The 20112-nt window shown below is 43.0% G+C and overlaps 1 protein-coding gene across 2 annotated transcripts in view; it reads left to right on the forward strand.

Moving 5' to 3' along the window:
* ppp1r8a (protein phosphatase 1, regulatory subunit 8a) overlaps positions 1-20112 on the forward strand; it is a 52616-nt gene that overhangs the window by 11613 nt on the left and 20891 nt on the right. The window contains exon 2 of one of the 2 annotated variants that reach the window (XM_060904061.1): positions 8003-8063. The exons of the other annotated variant lie outside the window; for it this stretch is intronic. Within the exon in view, the coding sequence (XP_060760044.1) occupies positions 8003-8063 (61 nt within the window). The remainder of the gene's footprint in view (positions 1-8002; positions 8064-20112) is intronic. 2 annotated transcript variants of the gene reach the window in all.

Consider the following 20112-nt stretch of genomic DNA (forward strand, 5'->3'; position numbering starts at 1 on the left):
GTAGAATCTTTGAAATATTTACATGAATTTCAGAGGTTTTTTTTTTTTTAAGCATTCAGTTCATCCTCTTAGGGGCAGCATGGTGGTGTAGTGGTTAGCGCTGTCGCCTCACAGCAAGAAGGTCCAGGTTTGAGCCTCGTGGCCAACAAGGGCTTTTCTGTGCGGAGTTTGCATGTTCTCCCCGTGTCCGCGTGGGTTTCCTCCGGGTGCTCCGGTTTCCCCCACAGTCCAAAGACATGCAGGTTAGGTTAACTGGTGACTCTAAATTGACCGTAGGTGTGAATGTGAGTGTGAATGGTTGTCTGTGTCTATGTGTCAGCCCTGTGATGACCTGGCGACTTGTCCAGGGTGTACCCCGCCTTTCACCCGTAGTCAACTGGGATAGGCTCCAGCTTGCCTGCGACCCTGTAGAACAGGATAAAGCGGCTAGAGATAATGAGATGAGATGTTCTAAAGGTGATGGTTGTTGTTTCAAAGCGTTCCATTCAGTGTGCGACAAAAAATAATCCCTTAATTGTAAATACCTATAGAAATTCTTCAAACACAATCCATATTTATCTTGTAGTTGCTTAAATGATTTAAGTGTTTCTCCCTCAAACATCTGGTTTATGGTTATTAGTCCTTTCCCTGCCCAGATCTGGAACCCAGCATCCAACTTATTTGGCAAAAAATCAACAATCTTAGCTATTCTTACTGCACGTGATATTGTTAAAGGTGCACCTATTTTTTTTTTCCTCACCAGAGACCAAACCCTGTGGGTACAAATAATCCATTCATTATCAATCTTTAAATCTCTCCATTTTTTTTGTTCCATAAATGGCATCGTCTCAAGAGGTACTAGCGGGCACGCATGGCTCTCTAAACCAATCCAGTTCATTTCCTCGTCATGAACAACCCATTCAACCGTACTATATAGTTGCGCTGCCCAATAGTATAACTTCAAATTAGGCAAGCTAAGACCGCCTTTTCCCTTTGGGCTAAATAGCAACTTCTGTCTAATTCTAGGCTTTCGCTTTTGCCAAATAAAAGCAGAAATCATTTTATCCCATGTTTTGAGATTAGAAGCTGGTATCCAAATAGGCAGCGACTGGAAGAGATATGTCAATCGAGGAAGTATATTCATCCTGACTGTTTCAATTCTACCTAAGAGAGACAGAGGGAGAATCTCCCATCGAGTCAAGTCTGATTTTATTTGTGTGATTAATCTGCCATAATTTTCATTAAATAGCTGTGAGGTTTGTGTTGTAATCATTATGCCTAAATATCTGAATCCCTTTTCAGAAAAATTAAATGTAAATTTTTTATCTAACTCTGTAGGCCACTTGCCTACTAACATCATGGCCTCTGATTTTGTTTCATTAATTTTGTAACCTGATATTTCCCCAAATTCCCCTAAACAGGTTAAAAGCAGGGCAGCACAGTGGTCTAGTGGTTAGTGCTGTTGCCTCACAGCAAGAAGGTCCGGGTTCGAGCCCCGTGGCCGGTGAGGGCCTTTCTGTGCGGAGTTTGCATGTTCTCCCCGTGTCTGCGTGGGTTTCCTCTGGGTGCTCCGGTTTCCCCCACAGTCCAAAGACATGCAGGTTAGGTTAACTGGTGACTCTAAGTTGACTGTAGGTGTGAATGTGAGTGTGAATGGTTGTCTGTGTCTATGTGTCAGCCCTGTGATGACCTGGTGACTTGTCCAGGGTGTACCCCGCCTTTCGCCCGTAGTCAGCTGGGATAGGCTCCAGCTTGCCTGCGACCCTGTAGAACAGGATAAAGCGGCTACAGATAATGAGATGAGATGTTTATAAAGGACATCTTAACCCCTCTGATTGCACCCGTAACCAAAATGTAGCGCCCCTTCTTGTCTTCGTACGTGTTCTCTGAAGTAAAACCTAGTGATCTATGACACGGAATTGCAACTCTTTTTTTTTTTTTTAACCCTTTTCACATGAAGCACTGAAAATCTGCCCTACACATTCCCTCCTAAGCTTTTTATGCCTCCGCCACTGTAAGGTGCAGGAGGCATTATGCTTTCGGGTTGTCCATGCGTCCGTGCGTGCGTCCGTCCCGAAACCTCCGTTCGTGCGTCCGTGCGTGCGTCCGTTCGTCCCGAAACCTTGTGAACGCAATATCTCGAAGGCGAATGAAAGGAATTTCACCAAACTTTCACCATTTGTGCGGTTTGGGACAAACATGAACTCATTAGATTTTGAGATCAAAAGGTCTAAGGTCAAGGTCACTGTGAGGTCTAATGTCTGTCCCGAAACCTTGTGAACACAATATCTCCAAGGCAGATGAAAGGAATTTCACCAAACTTTCACCATTTGTGCATTTGGGGACAAAGATAAACTGATTAGATTTTGAGATCAAAAGGTCGAAGGTCAAGGTCACTGTGAGGTCAAATGTCTGTCCGAGAACCTTCTGAACACAATATCTCCAAGGCTAATACAAGTAATTTCACCAGGTCACGATTACTGTGAGGTCAAATGTCCATCCCCAAATCACAACTTAATAAGGCGTGTAGTCTACCGGGCGGAGGCATCCCCATCGAGTTCTATCTAGTTGTGTTCTATATCATGAAGGTGGGTCTTCTGAAGTAACGCGATTGAACAGTTCAATCTTTTCAACTGGTTCATAATTTTCTTTCTCTTTATGGGATGATTAACTCCATTTATATTGTAACTCACTACCATCAACTTGTCCATTTTTGTAACTTAAAGTATTTTTATAGAAACCTGTTGTTTTAATACTCTGATAGTATTTTTTCATTCAACCGTACCATAATAACTGAGATCAAGATAAAATCATAAGCCGTAGCTACCTTGATGATATTGTTTGCCAAGAGACACAGAACATTCATAACAAAGAGAGAGAATGATTTTTTTGAACATGAAAAACAACTGTGAACTTCCAGTACTCCCGTGGATTGCCCCTGAAATGAAATAAACAGAGTCTTAAGCTTACAAACAGACTCCGGGGATCTCCACTCCCGATCTTCACTGGGCAGAGAGAAAGGTCTCTCTGGGTAGAGTGCACAAAGTGTGATAGCGACGGTCCACCAGGTTGTCCCAGAGATGCCCTCACGTCGCCTCGATAGCAAAGTTTGCCTCATATTAGATGATCATATCCCCCTCCCAACCCTAATATTCAGCTTATTTTCTTGTAATAATACTATAGATGATGATGATGCCCTTTATTGTCACTAGTCACATGTACCAGTGAAATTAGCCGTCAACCTGTCTGTACATATACAACATACAATTGACATAGGGTAGACAGGACAGGAAGACAGGGATAAAGATAAAAAGGAAACACAACATGAGGAGAGATAAGGAAAAAAGAACACCCCCCCACTATGCTCCTGTCAGGAGTACAGTGTGGGAACATTTAAAAACCTTTGCACATAAGCACACAACAACACAAGTACACTTTAAACACGGGACTTGAGGGGGGGAATAAGGGGTAAGGGGGGGAGGGGAGGAGGTAATCCAGCGCAAGCAAGCAGCCGTCCGCTCCTGCAGCCATGAAGGCGCTGGTCACGCACCCGCTTGTCACACTGGGGGTAAAAATGGCGACCGCGGAGAGTTAGAGAAGGAATGCGAGAGTGTCTCCCAGCAGTGACCTTCAGGGGGAAATGTTGCCTCAGCAACGGCCTGAACCAAGGCCGGTGCTGTCTCAGGGCGCCGAATGTCGATAAGATGTGAATTGTTTGGTCTTTCCAGACGCAGTCTTTGCACGTCCACATATAGCCTGAATCAATTATTTCCAATCAGTAATTTACGATAAATGATGGTCCTGTTTCATCTCAGCGTGCCCCTGTTTTAACCTTATTCCCAGCAGGACCAATCTCTTAGAGTGTCTTTCCTTTTCTTCTTCCTCACAAGTCCAGTCTCATAGTGACACTTTCTTTCTGTTGCTATTATTTATTATTATTATTTTTGATCATCACCAGTCGAGTCTCCAAGTGTTTTCTGTCATCATTCGTCACCGGTCTAATCTTATGGTGTTTTCATCTTTACTCACGACCAGCGACTCTCGCCTCTCTGATGTCACCCTGAATGATGGCTCTGATCTCTGCTGGATTCAGCTGTTGGTTCTTCCTCCGGTTCTGCTATATTGTCCATCCCTCTCGTGTCAGCTCCCTTTCCAATATTTCTCGGTCCTCCATTGCTGTTTCGATGCCAAGTTCTTTCAATGTTGACTGTGCCTCCAGGAGTGAGGGGAACAGTTTTGTGCCACCATCCAAGAAGAGTCTTAGCTGGGCTGGGTATGGAGACTGAGCTCTGATTGTTCTTTTCTTTTAACTTTTTAATAACCTCTCTGACTTTCTTCCTTTTCCTCTGCAGGTCGGGCGAGTAGTCATGGTCAAAATAAGTCATATGCTCTTGGAACTGAACATTTCTCTGCTTCCAAGCCTGCAGCAGCACCTTTTGTTTCACATTAAAGTCCAGAAACCGAGCTATAATGGATCTCAGTGGTGCAGCTGCGGCTTTGGGCTTCGGACCGAGCGCTCTGTGCGCTCTCTGTAGTTTAATGTCGACTTCTCCTTGAAACTCTAACGAAGTTCTCAGAAAGTCTGTCATCCTTCTCTGCGCCCTCTGGAACTCCATACAGCCTGATGGATGTTGCGGTGGAGTCTGTTTTCCATGTCATCACATTTGGCAGTGAGATTAGCCTCTCTTTGCAACAGGTAGCCCAGTGCCCTCTCCTGCCGTATACTTCTGTCTTCCGTTGTACTCACTCTGCTCTCGGCGTCGGTCAATCTACTGTCTAGCCTCTCAGTTCGTTGTTTTAATTCCTCCATGGATGACTTTACTCGGTAGAGAGAAGTTTTCAAATCCCAAAAGGAGTCACTGTTCTCCTGTCGAAGTTTCCTCAGCTCTGCTAGCATTGCTGATTCCCTGCCAGCATCGCTGGCTGATTTCAGTGGTGTAGCTTTGGCTAACGTTAGCTGCTTGGAAGCTGTTATAACGTCGTCATTTTTACCAACTTTCAAGCCTTTCTTGCCTGTTTTCTGACTGGAACTCATTCCTTTAGCAACCTTTTTCTGCAGTCTGGTACTCATTTATTGTTTTTTGTTACTTTATTGGCTATTTATTAACGGGTCTGTCTGTCCATAGCGTCACCCGGAAGCCCCTGTTCTTTCTAATTTAATATGACAGTTTTCATTACAAATTATATTCTTGACAACAACTTGAGTGAAAAGTAGAATCTTTGAAATATTTACATGAATTTCAGAGGTTTTTTTTTTATAAGCATTCAGTTCATCCTCTTAGGGGCAGCATGGTGGTGTAGTGGTTAGCGCTGTCGCCTCACAGCAAGAAGGTCCAGGTTTGAGCCCCGTGGCCAACAAGGGCTTTTCTGTGTGGAGTTTGCATGTTCTCCCCGTGTCCGCGTGGGTTTCCTCCGGGTGCTCCGGTTTCCCCCACAGTCCAAAGACATGCAGGTTAGGTTAACTGGTGACTCTAAATTGAGCGTAGGTGTGAATGTGAGTGTGAATGGTTGTCTGTGTCTATGTGTCAGCCCTGTGATGACCTGGCGACTTGTCCAGGGTGTACCCCACCTTTCGCCCATAGTCAGCTGGGATAGGCTCCAGCTCGCCTGCGACCCTGTAGAACAGGATAAAGCGGCTAGAGATAATGAGATGAGATGAGTTCGTCCTCTTTTTGCTTTAATGATGAACTACACGGACTCCACAAGTTTGTCAAAACCTTATGATCCATTTTCGATTGAATCTACCAGATCGTTGTCTGAACGCTCTTCAGTAGAAGAGATTAGACATGAGGAAAATCTGACCTTTTGGACAAAGCAGTGAAGACAATATCAGATATTACTATCACAGATTTGCTTACATTTAAATAGGGACCTAGAAACAGTGCCAGATCTTGAATATTAAAATAATAATAATAATAATAGTCTGGTTTAGTGTACATACATGCTTCTGCACCTTAAATGTTCTGCTTGCTAAGTAACTGAGCAAAATAAAAGGTGTCTCCCATAACCCGGTATGGAAAGTATGAACTGGAACGGGACGGTACGTTACATATTATGTTATTTACCAGCTGGGAGGTCCGTATGGTGAAATACCGTGCACGAGGTCTTGAAAGTACTGAGCGAGGCCCTCTGGGCCGAGGTCAGTATTCAAGGCCGAGGTCACGGTATTTCACCATACGGACCGACCTTTATTTTTTCTTTACCAAATTCTAACAGAAAACGAGAGTGCCCGAAAGGGAAAACCAAGCCGTTCATGGCTGTAATGCAAATGGCTTCCTCCTCGGTATACAAGTGCACTTCCATGGCAGGAAAAAAACTACATTTTGCCGCCTATGTAGTCCCCTATTTATACAAATAGGAGTCTTCAGGATTCAGCCATGTTTTTGCTCGGCGTTAGCAAGTTAGAGGTTTTTAGCTTTCTCCTGAAATGTTTTCTTTTATTTCTTCTTCCTCAGGGTAGTAAAACTCGCTTTCGCTGTGAACACTGTCGTTATCGCTATCCATGCTGTAAAATTAATGCTATTCTCCTGAGAAATGCTGGCAAAAATTTATAAGATATTTGATAATCTTAGAAATAAATCTTTAAAAAAAAAAAAGATAAATGTTGACAAAAAATTCTATTAAGTTTGTAGTTGTTGTGAACCAGAGAGTCGCCAGAGGTCCGTAACTGGGGTGCATATCGTAGGATACGGACCTGCTCATCAGCCAGTCAGAGTGCAGGATTTGATGGAAACCGCACCGTGAAAAAAATAAAATAGCGTTATGTTTTCTGAACATTCAGGGGTTTCATGCTTAACATCTTGTACTCACACGTATCACAGTCATGTATTCTCTGACTGTCCAGTATTATTATATCCCGTCACATTGTATTAACGTTATATTCACAATATCCTCAATCGAAATTAATCTAAAAGCCCGGAACTCTAATTACGGAATATACCCCGGCGTAACATCACAAAGAAATCCCGTGTGGCGGAACAAGCGCCATCTTGAGTAAAATATGGTTTCACACTGATTGTGAAAATGTGGGTCATAAAACAGAAGCACAGATAAAAATAAAGATAAGAACTTGAAATGTATACAATATCAGCTGAAGAAATGAAAAGGTAGAGGTCGGGGAAGAGGCAAGAAATTGTAAAATAGATGAATAAATAGTCGCCAAGTTATATGTCTCATCTCAGCTCATTATCTGTAGCCGCTTTATCCTGTTCTACAGGGTCGCAGGCAAGCTGGAGCCTATCCCAGCTGACTACGGGCGAAAGGCGGGGTACACCCTGGACAAGTCGCCAGGTCATCACAGGGCTGACACATAGACACAGACAACCATTCACACTCACATTCACACCTACAGTCAATTTAGAGTCACCAGTTAACCTAACCTGCATGTCTTTGGACTGTGGGGGAAACCGGAGCACCTGGAGGAAACCCACACGGACACGGGGAGAACATGCAAGCTCCTCACAGAAAGGCCCTCGCCGGCCACGGGGTTCGAACCCGGACCTTCTTGCTGTGAGGCGACAGCGCTAACCACTACACCACCGTGCTGCCCCTAAGTTATATATTTTGACAATAAAACAAACAATATATTTTGTTTTTCTTCTAATTTTATTTATCATACATGACGGGACAGGTTCATCTATAAAGGCGGGATGACTAATGTAAGTACCGATTAATAAAATGGTGGACGTGACGAATGTCTCTGTGAAACCGGAACAAAAAAGGTAAGATTATACATGATGTAAATAAATGTCACAAAAAATGGTATTGTGGGATGGAACACTTGTTATACATGGGACGGAACAGCATATAAAAACCCGGAAGGCAAATATAAGAAAATACGTGACACCATGTTAAAATACGTGACGGTACTGTTCCGTTCTGTACCAGGTTATGGGAGATGCGAAATAAATGACTATCTGAACAACAGGAGTGAAAACCCAAACACTGCCAATGTATTTGTCATTGATTTATTATGTCACCTTTTTACTTCTTTCCTCATTAATAATTTCCTGCTTGACCTCAGGGCAGGAAAACCACCACCTGGACTCCATTTGGATGTGGTTAAAGGAGACAAGTTGATCGAGGTAAGTCCGCTTTACCAAAAAGATAATTGATTGTTCATTCGCTACACTGCGTTGGGTCACTTGCTGAGAGTTGGCCGAAAGCACTTTGAACATGCAAGTACTGAAACTGAGGCCCTGTCCACACGGCAACAGATTCAGGTGAATCCGATAAATTTTTTTATCGTTTCAGCCTGGCGTCCACATGGCACCGGCGTTTTGGGTGCCCCAAAACGATATTTTTTGAGAACGAGTGGAAAAATCTGGCAACGGCGCCGTTGCGAAGTCGTCTGGATGAGTAGAACGGATTTGTTTACGATGACGTCACAACCACATGACTAGAACAAGCAGCACTCTCGCGTGCATCATTCGTAACAACAACAGCAACAATGGCAGACCCCAGAGTAGAGGTTTTATAGTTCAGAGTCACTTGCAGGAGTAACTCCACCTCGTCATCGGTCCAGACAAAAGAGTCGGTTTTTCCTCGCGTAGTCGCAGCCATCTTCTTCTTGTTGTTGTTTGTTCCTGTGAGTGCTTCACGCCGGGTAGAAGAAGGGGTTTATGCGCATGTGTCCTACTTCTTCTATTGTTCTGGTGTCTCCGTTGGGACCGTCTTACAGCGCACGTAGAGGTGTGGCATGTGTATTGCATCGTTTTCAGCAAGCGTTGCGTTGCCATATGTACCTGATATTTTACTGATCTGTTGCCCATGTGGACGTGATTTTTTTTTACCCGCTAAAAAAAAAATCTCGTTGCCGTTGTCGTGTGGATGTAGCCTGAGAAAAAGAGCTGTTGAACATTTATCCTACGTTTTCTTCTCATCAGCAGTCTGTATACGACAGTACTGTGCAAAAGTCTTAGGCACCTGTAAAGCAGGGGCTTAGCCAGGATTGGGAAGGTTGGGAATGTGTTTCTGAAAGTAGGAGGGAGGGTAACTTGGTCGCGACCAGGGAGGCAAATTTTGAAAATTTCATCTTTTTTTGGTGCAATCTGGAGCTGCAACTGAGCCTTAAAAAGAAATGAAAGAAAGCATTAACTTTAAGTGTGAATGATATGATATTTTATTAGGCATTTAACACAAATGTAATTTACTAACTTACAGCAAAATTTAAATTTAGTTTCTTATTCATTAACCAGAACTTCACAAATCACTGTAATTATCAATAAAATCTTCTACAAATTCCTGCAATAAAAGCAGAAACCTTAAATGATAATTTCTAGTGCACTTAAGACAAAAAACAAAATGTAAATTGCTGCAGTCGAGTCGTATTACACAGAATACACCTTTACTAAATACAACAAAGATAACAAATGAGATAATAAATACCTTTGAGAAGTTTTGATTTTACGAAATCTACATAATGCAAACGTTACATCACAAAATGTTAGGAATCATTTTGATTCGGTTAAAAAGTGGAGTTAAAATAAGTGGAATTAAGTTAGAAATGAAAGGAAATTTTCCTGTAGCTACTTGAAATGTAAATACTGTAAACAAAGCAAAAAATTCAGTAATAACGGTAGTTTATGAAAGTACTATTTAAGATGATGTAAATCTTGGCGAAAGAGAAACAAATCAAAAGAGTGAAAGTGATGATCATGGCGTTACCATGGGAACAGTCTTTTATGAACGCGGAACTGAGCTCTCAGCGCCGAGTCCGGTGGGACTGAGGAAGGGGATGAGTTTTATGTTTCATCTAATTTAGGTAATCTAAAAACTATAATATTATTTGTCAGTGGGCACAGAGAAAAGTGTAAAGTATAAAGTTTCTGTCAGGATGTTTATCAGGCTTGTATGATGATAAACTCACAAAGATATTTATCTAAATGCATGACCTACTCATTCTAAACCTGCCGAGCTTCGCCAGTGAAGCTGTCAGTACTCGTAGTATTTTGCTTCCATTCAAACCTCGTTTCGAAGTCTGACCAATAAGAACGCTACATTATTGGCGGTAAATTTGATTTTCTCGATTTAACGTCCATATATGGAAAGCACGTGCGCCGGGCAAGGCCTGGGAAACCGCCGACCGTCGACAAAAACGTCCACAGAAATGCACAAAATTACTTCACACAACGACAATTTCACAAAATTTTGGTTAGCACGGGTCAGTATAAAATTAATAGGCCATGTTTGGGGATTTATGGCCGTGTTTTTTGAGAATTGGCTGTGTAAAACACAGCTGCACAGCTCACTAGCTAAGCCTCTAATGTAAAGGAATGCTGTAGAGCAAAAATGGCTTTAAAATAATGAAATTAAATAATTCAACATTAAAAAATACTATAAATAATAATAATAATTTAAATTTATATAGCGCCTTTCTCACACCCAAGGTCGCGTTACAATTAGGGAAGGGGGGGGGGAAGTCCACCAAAAGAGGTTCAGGATGTAATTCCAATGGCGTAGCTACCAACAGTCCCACCAAAAGGTGCACAAAGATATATAAATCCTGCACAGCCGCTGTGCCGCCGCCGGGCAACATTGCTTGGAACACTGTGCCATGGATCCACAAAGTGGGCACAGAAGCACTGCCGCACTGGACGACCCTGATGTTAAAAGAGCAACGAGCTCACTGCAGTCACCACCCACGGCGCACCAAGGCCTGAAGGGAACCGACGCCCAAAACTGGGTCTGGAGCTACACCACAACCGGCGGACAAAATGTTCAAACTATACAAACACAAAAAGAAAAACAAGTGTTGCCAGGCAAAACAAACCTTGCCTGCCAGCACTTATTTTATACCTATATGTTGATAATGGTAATATTTCTCAATCATCAGCTGTCAGGTTACAGACCTATGAAAATCCATGACCTTGAATTTGACATTTTCAAAGTCATTCAAGGTCAAAGATCATGGCGGCAACTGAAAGCCCATATAGGAGTTCTTATATGTTGATAATGGTAAACATCTGGCTATCATGAACCATTTTAAAGTTATAGCCCTTTGAAAACCCATGATGTTCAGCTTGACCTTTCAAGGTCACTCGAGGTCAAAGATCATAGTGCCAAATGAAAGCCCTTATGGCACTTCCTATAAGTTGATAAGGGTAAATATCTGTCTACCATCAACTGTTTTCAAGTTACAGCCCTCTGAAAATCTGTGAGCTTGAGTTTGACCTTTCAGGGTCACTTAAGGTCAAAGATGATGGTGCCAAATGAAAGGCCATATGGGAGTTCCTATATGCTCATAATAGTAAACATCTGTCTATCAGCAACCGTTTTTGAGTTATAATGGAAAATGTTATTTTGACCGAAAGGTTGACCTTTCCGGTGACCTTGACCTTTGTCTTGACCCGATTACCCCCAAAATTTAATCAGGTAATCTACAGACCATTGCTCACCTACCCTGGAAATTTGAAGTCAATCTAGATGCTCGATTGTTATGGAATCAATTTTGTGCCAAAATGTTCATACAATACTTTTGAAATATCAAACAAAAACGACAAATCAAAATACAAAAAAAAGGTCAATTTTTTTAGACTGGCAAACAAATTATTCATGTAATCGTGCAAAATATCAGTCTATTACTCTTCAGAAACCTTTTATTTTTGTTCCGCGTCTTTCTCGGTTTTGTTTGACGTAATTTATTTTGGTTGCGATTCCAGCTTTCTCGTTTGCGCTCCCTGACTTTTTGCTTGCAGTTTTGGCACAAACTTCACATGTGGGTGGGCTGTCCAGGAATGCATTCCCATTGGCTAACTTGTGTTTGACTGACAGCTACGCTCAGCCATTCCCTACTCGGATTCTGGCGGACTGTTTGACGAGTGACCGATCCATTGACGGTAAACAAGGATCGAGTGGACTTCAGTGGCGACTATGATACTGAATTAATTCAACAAAGTGTAAATTCAATATCATAGTCGCCACTGAAGTCCACTCGATCCTTGTTTACCGTCAGTGGATCGGTCACTCGGCAAACAGTCCGCCAGAATCCGAGTAGGGAATGGCTGAACGTAGCTGTTAGCCAATGGGAATGCATTCCTGGACAGCCCACCCACATGTGAAGTTTGTGCCAAAACTGCAAGCAAAAAGTCAGGGAGCGCAAACGAGAAAGCTGGAATCGCAACCAAAATAAATTACGCCAAACAAAACCAAGAAAGACGCGGAACAAAAATAAAAGGTTTCTGAAGAGTAATAGACTGATATTTTGCACGATTACACGAATAGTTTGTTTGCCAGTCTAAAAAAATTTTTTTTGTTGTTTTTTTGTATTTTGATTTGTCGTTTTTGTTTGATATTTCAAAAGTATTGTATGAACATTTTGGCATTGATTCCAAATTGATTCCATAGATTGTTAAAAGACAGACAAACAAACAAACCGATTACAATACCTCACCCTGCTGACTCACGGGTGAGGTAATAAAGGGAGAGGAAAAAAAAGAAAAATAAAAAGCTCCGGTGAGAAGCGGCAGCCAAAATGTGCACAGCGTACTCTCAACCCGCAACAGCACTATAAACAGTAATTAGCAAGCCATAATAAATGAAACAAAGTCAATATTTGGTGCGAGACGAGCCGACACTTTGGTTTAAAAAAAAAAATCGTAGTCTGAGGTACAGTGAGTGCAGTTTTCTGCGGAAATGAGCTGTAGGTTTTACTGAGCATCCTACAGAACCAGGTTCTTCTGGACACTTTGACTGTCACACTCGCTTCTTCATTTTGCACCGAAACCCAGCAGCCTTCATTATGCTTTCTTTTTTTTGTAATCTGAAAAGTGCTCTCTTATGGAATATGCTGCTCAGATACAAACTTTTCGATTTCTGTAACATTTAATTTTGTGCTGGAAAAAAAACAAACGTTTGGACTCTAAAATGTTTTTGTAATGTTTTGACTCAATGTAGAAGTTATAAAATAGGAACCTATAACAACTTTTGGATGAAAAATAAAATAGGGTGCCGAAGACTTTTGCACAGGACTGTGTGTCGGTGTTTTCGCTACTGTTTACAAGAATATTGTGTGTTTTTGCGTCTTGACATTTCATATGAATTCCATATAAAAGGTGAGACAGGGGGGCGGCACGGTGGTGTAGTGGTTAGCGCTGTCGCCTCACAGCAAGAAGGTCCGGGTTCGAGCCCCGTGGCCGGCGAGGGCCTTTCTGTGCGGAGTTTGCATGTTCTCCCCGTGTCCGCGTGGGTTTCCTCCGGGTGCTCCGGTTTCCCCCACAGTCCAAAGACATGCAGGTTAGGTTAACTGGTGACTCTAAATTGGCCGTAGGTGTGAATGTGAGTGTGAATGGTTGTCTGTGTCTATGTGTCAGCCCTGTGATGACCTGGCGACTTGTCCAGGGTGTACCCCGCCTTTCGCCTGTAGTCAGCTGGGATAGGCTCCAGCTTGCCTGCGACCCTGTAGAACAGGATAAAGCGGCTAGAGATGATGAGATGAGATGAGGTGAGACAGGTGTAGAATTTGGACAGCCGTTGGTTAAGTAACAAACGCTGCTTCTGAGATGCACCTGTTGTTATTGTCTCCTGAGACTGTGCTCGTGAAGTCTGCATATCACTGATCTAGAGCTCCGAGTACTGACACAATGACAGATGGCTGATAACGAGTTGATAAGCTGGTATAAATGGCCTAGCTGCGCCTGTCTGTTTTTTTTTTTTAAGAGAGATTTTTGACATCCACATCAGATAATTTGCTGGTAACAAATGTCTTAAAGCAGATTATTTGAAACCAGGTGCAACATCAGTATACAGAAAAATACAGAGTATTATGAAGAAGCAAGACGGGGGCTGATTTCTTTCTATCCCAGACTGTAGATCCATGCAGCCTACATTGTCTTGCAAAAGTATTTATCCGCCTTGGTGTTTTGTTGCATTACAAGCTGGAATTAAAATGGATTTTTGGAGAGTTAGCACCATTTGATTTACACAACATGCCGACAACTTTAAAGGTGCAAATTGTTGTTTTATTGTGACACAAATAATAAGATGAGAAAACAGAAGTCTGGACCGTGCATAGGTATTCACCCCCTCCCAAAGTCAATATTTTGTAGAGCCACTTGTTGCTGCAATTACAACTGCAAGTCTCTTGGAGTATGTCTCTATTAGCTTAGCACATCTAGCCACTGGGATTTTTGCCCATTCCTCAAGGCAAAACTGCTCCAACTCCTTCAAGTTAGATGGGTTGCGTTGGTATACAGCAATCTTCAAGTTATGCCACAGATTCTCAACTGGATTGAGGTCTGGGCTTTGATTAGGCCATTCCAAGACATTTAAATGTTTCCCTTTAAACCACTCCAGTGTAGCTTTAGCAGTAAGTTTAGGGTCATTGTCCTGCTGGAGCGTGAACCTTCATCCCAGTCTCAAACCTCTGGCTGACTCAAACAGGTTTTCCTCCTGTATTTAGTGCCATCTATCTTTCCTTCAGTCCTAACCAGCTTTCCTGTCCCTGCAGATGACAAACATCCCCACAGCATGATGCTGCCACCACCATGCTTCACTGTAGGAATGGTGTTCTCAGGGTGTTGGGTTTGTGCCACACATGGCGTTTCCCATGATGGACAAAAAGATCAATTTTAGTCTCATTTGACCAGAGAATCTTCTTCCATGTGTTTGGGGAGTCTGCCACATGCTGTTGGGCAAATTCCAAACGTGTTTTCTTAAACAATGTTTTTTTTCTGGCCACTCTTCCATAAAGCCCCACCCACTCTGTGGAGTGTACGGCTTAAAGTGGTCCTATGGACAGATCCTCCCATCTCTGCTGTGGATCTTTGCAGCTCCTTCAGTGTTATCTTTGGTGTCTTTGTTGCATCTCTGATTAATGCTCTCCTTGCCCGGTCTGTGAGTTTTGGTGGGCGGGGCCTTCTCTTGTCAGGTTTGTAGTGGTGCCATATTCTTTCCATTTTGCTATAATGGATTTAATGGAGCTCTGTGGGATATTCAAAGTTTGGGATATTTGTTTATAACCCAACCCTGATCTATACTTCTCCACAACTTTGTCTCTGACCTGTTTGGAGGCTCCTTGGTTTTCATGTTGCTTGCTTAGTAGTGTTGCAGAGTCAGGGTCCTTCCAGAACAGGTTGATTTATACAGACATCATGTGACAGATCATGTGACACTTTGATTGCACTCAGGTGGATCTTAATCAACTAATTATGTGACTTATGAAGTGAATCGGTTGGACCAGCTCTTATTTAGGGGTTTCATATGAAAGGGGGTGAATACCTATGCACACTCCAGAGTTCTGTTTTCTCATCTTAATTATTGTTTGTGTCACAATAAAACAACAATGTGCACCTTTAAAGTGGTTGGCATGTTGTGTAAATCAAATGGTGCTAACCCTCCAAAAATCCATTTTAATTCCAGCTTATAATGCAACAAAACAGGACAAACGCCAAGGGGGATGAATATTTTTGCAAGACACTGTATCGGTGACGATCAGTTGTTTCCACTCATTTGTGTGCACTGGGGCTGGTATTTTTCAATCCACATCGCTGACACATCTCTGACACGTCATCGGCAGTAATGGAAATACATTCGAAGATGTAGTGAATGTGAATATGCTGAATTATTTACTCGATGCTTTTTTTCCCCCCTTTGGCGGGGAACCTAGGAGCAGATAGACTGAAGCACACATCGTCCAGTCAAAATACAAATTGCATACAAGGACAGTTGTTATAATGTTGTTACCTTAGCCTCCAAGGACAACGGTCATTCACAAATGGCCTCATGTGACTCCAGCAACTCTAACGACCCCAAAGGACTGTCGTTACAACAGAACGGAGCACTAATGAAGTTGACCCCAAAGACTTTGGCTACATCCACACGACAACGGCAACGAGATTTTTTTTTTTTTTTAGCGGGTAAAAAAAATATCGCGTCCGCATGGGCAATGGATCAGTAAAACATCAGGTGCATATGGCAACGCAACGCTTGCTGAAAACGATGCAATACACATGCCACACCTCTATGTGCGCTGTAAGACGGTCCCATTGGAGACACCAGAACAATAGAAGAAGTGGGACACATGCGCATAAACCCCTTCTTCTACCTGGCGTGAAGCACTCACAGGAACAAACACACAACAACAAGAAGAAGATGGCTGCGACTACGCGAGGAAATCGTGCCTTCTGTGTGTACAAATTAGTTTTATTAGTGTGCATAGTTTTATATAACTTAATTTTCTTATTGTGTGTGAACATTTTGGAAAGCACTTTTATATAATTTATATAACTTTTTATATTGTGTGTGAACATTTTGAAAAGCAGTCTTATCCAGTAAAAAAAAGAAATTCAAGAAATGGTTCAGTTACTTGTTTATTTAAAATAAATGCTGTATACAAAAGTGAATGCAATGCAGTGGTTCATACAAAACAGTCTGTTGAAGGGTCTTCTGAACCTTTTCCCCTCTGCCTCCATTACAGTCAGGTAACTGTTGCTTTGTGTGGAAGGCTGTACTTTCTGTTCATCAAAGCAGGTGTAAATTGTCTGTCTGGCAGGTCAGTCAGGTTAATCTCATCTCATTATCTCTAGCCGCTTTATCCTGTTCTACAGGGTCGCAGGCAAGCTGGAGCCTATCCCAGCTGACTACGGGCGAAAGGCAGGGTACACCCTGGACAAGTCGCCAGGTCATCACAGGGCTGACACATAGACACAGACAACCATTCACACTCACATTCACACCTACGGCCAATTTAGAGTCACCAGTTAACCTAACCTGCATGTCTTTGGACTGTGGGGGAAACCGGAGCACCCGGAGGAAACCCACGCGGACACGGGGAGAACATGCAAACTCCGCACAGAAAGGCCCTCGCCGGCCACGGGGCTCGAACCCGGACCTTCTTGCTGTGAGGCGACAGCGCTAACCACTACACCACCGTGCCGCCCAGTCAGGTTAATGTGTAAACAATTTCAAAAGATTCTTATCCAATAATAAAGATTCTTATCCATTGTTGCTCTTGTTGTTACGAATGATGCGCGCGAGAGTGCTGCTTGTTCTAGTCATGTGGTTGTGATGTCATCGTAAACAAATCCGTTCTACTCATCCAGACGATTTCGCAACGGCGCAGTTGCCAGATTTTTCCACTCTGGAACCCGTTCTCAAAAAATATCGTTTTGGGTGCCCCAAAACGCCGGTGCCGTGTGGACGCCAGGCCGAAACGATAAATTTTATCAGATTCACCTGAATCCGTTGCCGTGTGGACAGGGCCTTTATCACACCCTGGAGCACTAAAGAAACAGTGACATCAGTGGCTTTGAGAACGACTCCACAGATGTGAAATACCTGGGTACTCACACCAGCTGCTCAGACTAGCCCAGTTGCGTCAGACAAGCTGATGAAGTGGACTGATGAAGTTTCTTGGATGAGGGATGAAGCATCTTCAAAGACTTAAAACCAAGTCCAGTTGCGTTCGATTCAGTTTTCTTGATCTGGATGAATGAGAATATTCGCAGACATGCGGCTATTTACTGTATGTTTATTGTTCACTATTTACTGTTTGAGCTCAAACACATTAAGAAAGCAAGAAATTGCACTAATTAACTTTTGACGAGGCACCTGTTAACTGAAAAGCATTCCAGGTGACTACGTCATGAAGCTGGTTAAGATGATGCCAATAGATGACTTGTAACCACATGATCCAAATGTGATACATCATGAGCGTCCGCCATGATGGTGGATTTACAAAGCAACTAGGATGGCAGCCTCTGAAAATGTGTCTGTAAACAGTGCTGAATTTTCTCACTATTATCACGATTTGAACGCTCGAGTGAAGATTTGATACAAAGATGATAGATATGTGTGGTTTTGACCCATATTATTTAAAAAAGTCAGACTTTTCTGAAGATAAGACGCTTCTACTGACCATCGAGTACCCAGATATCACGTTCTATCTGGTTTGGCTGTCGAAGAATCAAGTCCGACCTTGGACGAAATGTAGCCCGTTTTCTGAGTGGGTGCCCAGTCTGGATTGTTTCTATCGTATAATTTTGCTGGCGCTCCTAGAAGCGAAATGATAATACACGTGTTAAAATTATAACAACAACCGATTGAACCACGACGAGAGAGAATGCTCATTTTATCGCAAAATTCTATCAACGCGAAATAAAATTCTTCCATGATACTATCGAGAAAGCTTTTGACTCTCATCTAAGATAAAGTGATTACTGCAAACACGAGCTGTTTTGGGTTTAGCCTCTGTTAGATCAGCCGTGCTCGTCTCCTCTCCGTACTAAGCCTCAGAGTTTCCTCGCCCTCTTTCCGAATCACGGACGGAATTCTAAAAAATCGGAACGTGCCACAGTCACGAGTACTGTTGCGACCACAACCATATACAGCACAAAGATATGGCAGAGCTAAAAGAACGCTTAAAGCAGTGGAAAAACAGAGTTGCGCACGCGTGTTTGTTTTTTTTATGGAATATCACTTGGCCCCACACTTGTATATCCACCAACATGGCCGACATCTGGGTTTCTATTTTGCTTTGATGTCACTTGCAAGTCAAGGATAGTGTACAAAGTGTCATCAAGGTAAACGCTGGATACTTTGAAGAAGCTAAAATATGAAACTTTTTTGTTTACCACATCGTTCCAGATGTTATTTCATAGTGTTGATGTCTTCAGTATTGTTCTACAATGTAGAAAATACAGAAAAATCTTTGAATGAGTAGGGGTGTACAAACTTTTGGACTGGGACCGTATATTATGTATAAACGTGTTATTAGAATAGGTTTGAATAGTAGATGAAATCTGCTCTGATGACGATCCAACACTTAAAGGAGATACGCAGAACCTTTATTTTTAAATAAATTTCTGAGTGGATAGTATCTCCATCCTTGACTCTTGTATGCTGCATAAATGGGAATATATATATATATATATATATATATATATATATATATATATTTTTAGAGTTAAAATCGACCGCAAAGTTGGCATTGGAGCTGCCCCGCTGAGCCAGCCAGTCCTGAGTGCGTGACGTCACAGCAGTAACCGGTTTTAAGGCCGAGGCCTTTTACAGCTATAGACCCTTTTCACGTGACGTCACGACAAACGCGGCCGCCATTTTGGACGTGTACTACCAGTAGTTTACCACAGCCAACATTGAGGAACGGCAGCAAAGAAAGTTTTTACTTTCAGCAAGACTTCCATCATGCCACTATATTGTTGTGCACCTGGATGTAGTAACCATCAACAAACAAGGCAAGGGTTATCATTTTATCGGATCCCGGTAGATGCTGACCGACGGAGAAGATGGATAGTGGCATACAAACGCTTGTGTAGTGACCACTTTGTTGGAGGTAAGATGAATAAAATTAGCCAGAAAAGGCATTACATTGCTGTTAACATTCTGTGGCGGCGAGTGTGTAACCAAATAGGTTAAAATAACCCATTGTAACCTCTTTGTTCTTCTGTAGTAGCTATTGTTGACTAGCTAATGTCAACAAGTAGCTGGTATGTTACTGTAGCAATGTTTGCGTTCAGTCATTTGGATGACTGTTAAAACCTTTCAGTCTCAAGTTTTTCCTTTACTGTATTTACTAGTTTACTGTAATTATGATCCGGCAGCTATTTACACCGGATCCAGTATAAATAGCTGCCGGAGCCAACGTCCGAGGTTCCGGAGCGCGATCCGGCTTGCTCCCGGAGTGCTCCGGCCGAGGTTCCCCTCAAATTAAGCAGCGCGCGCCGGCTTGCTCCCGGAGTGCTCCGGCCGAGGTTCCCCTCAAATTAAGCAGCGCGCGCCGGCTTGCTCCCGGAGTGCTCCGGCCGAGGTTCCCCTCAAATTAAGCAGCGCGCGCCGGCTTGCTCCCGGAGTGCTCCGGCCGAGGTTCCGGAGCACACTCCGGCCGAAGTTCCCCTCAAATTAAGCAGCGCGCTCTGGCTTGCTCCAGAGCAAGCCGGAGCGCGCTCCGTGACCTCGGCCGGAGCACTCCTGGAGCAAGCCGGCGCGCGCTGCTTAATTTGAGGGGAACCTCGGCCGGAGCACTCCGGGAGCAAGTCGGCGCGCGCTGCTTAATTTGAGGGGAACCTCGGCCAGAGCACTCCGGGAGCAAGCCGGAGCGCGCTCCGGAACCTCGGACGTTGGCGTGTATGTGTATGGCGATGGGTTTTTAACGACATAGGTATACAGATCATGTGGGCC

Source organism: Neoarius graeffei, chromosome 22, assembly GCF_027579695.1.
Source record: "Neoarius graeffei isolate fNeoGra1 chromosome 22, fNeoGra1.pri, whole genome shotgun sequence".
Classification (NCBI taxonomy): domain Eukaryota; kingdom Metazoa; phylum Chordata; class Actinopteri; order Siluriformes; family Ariidae; genus Neoarius; species Neoarius graeffei.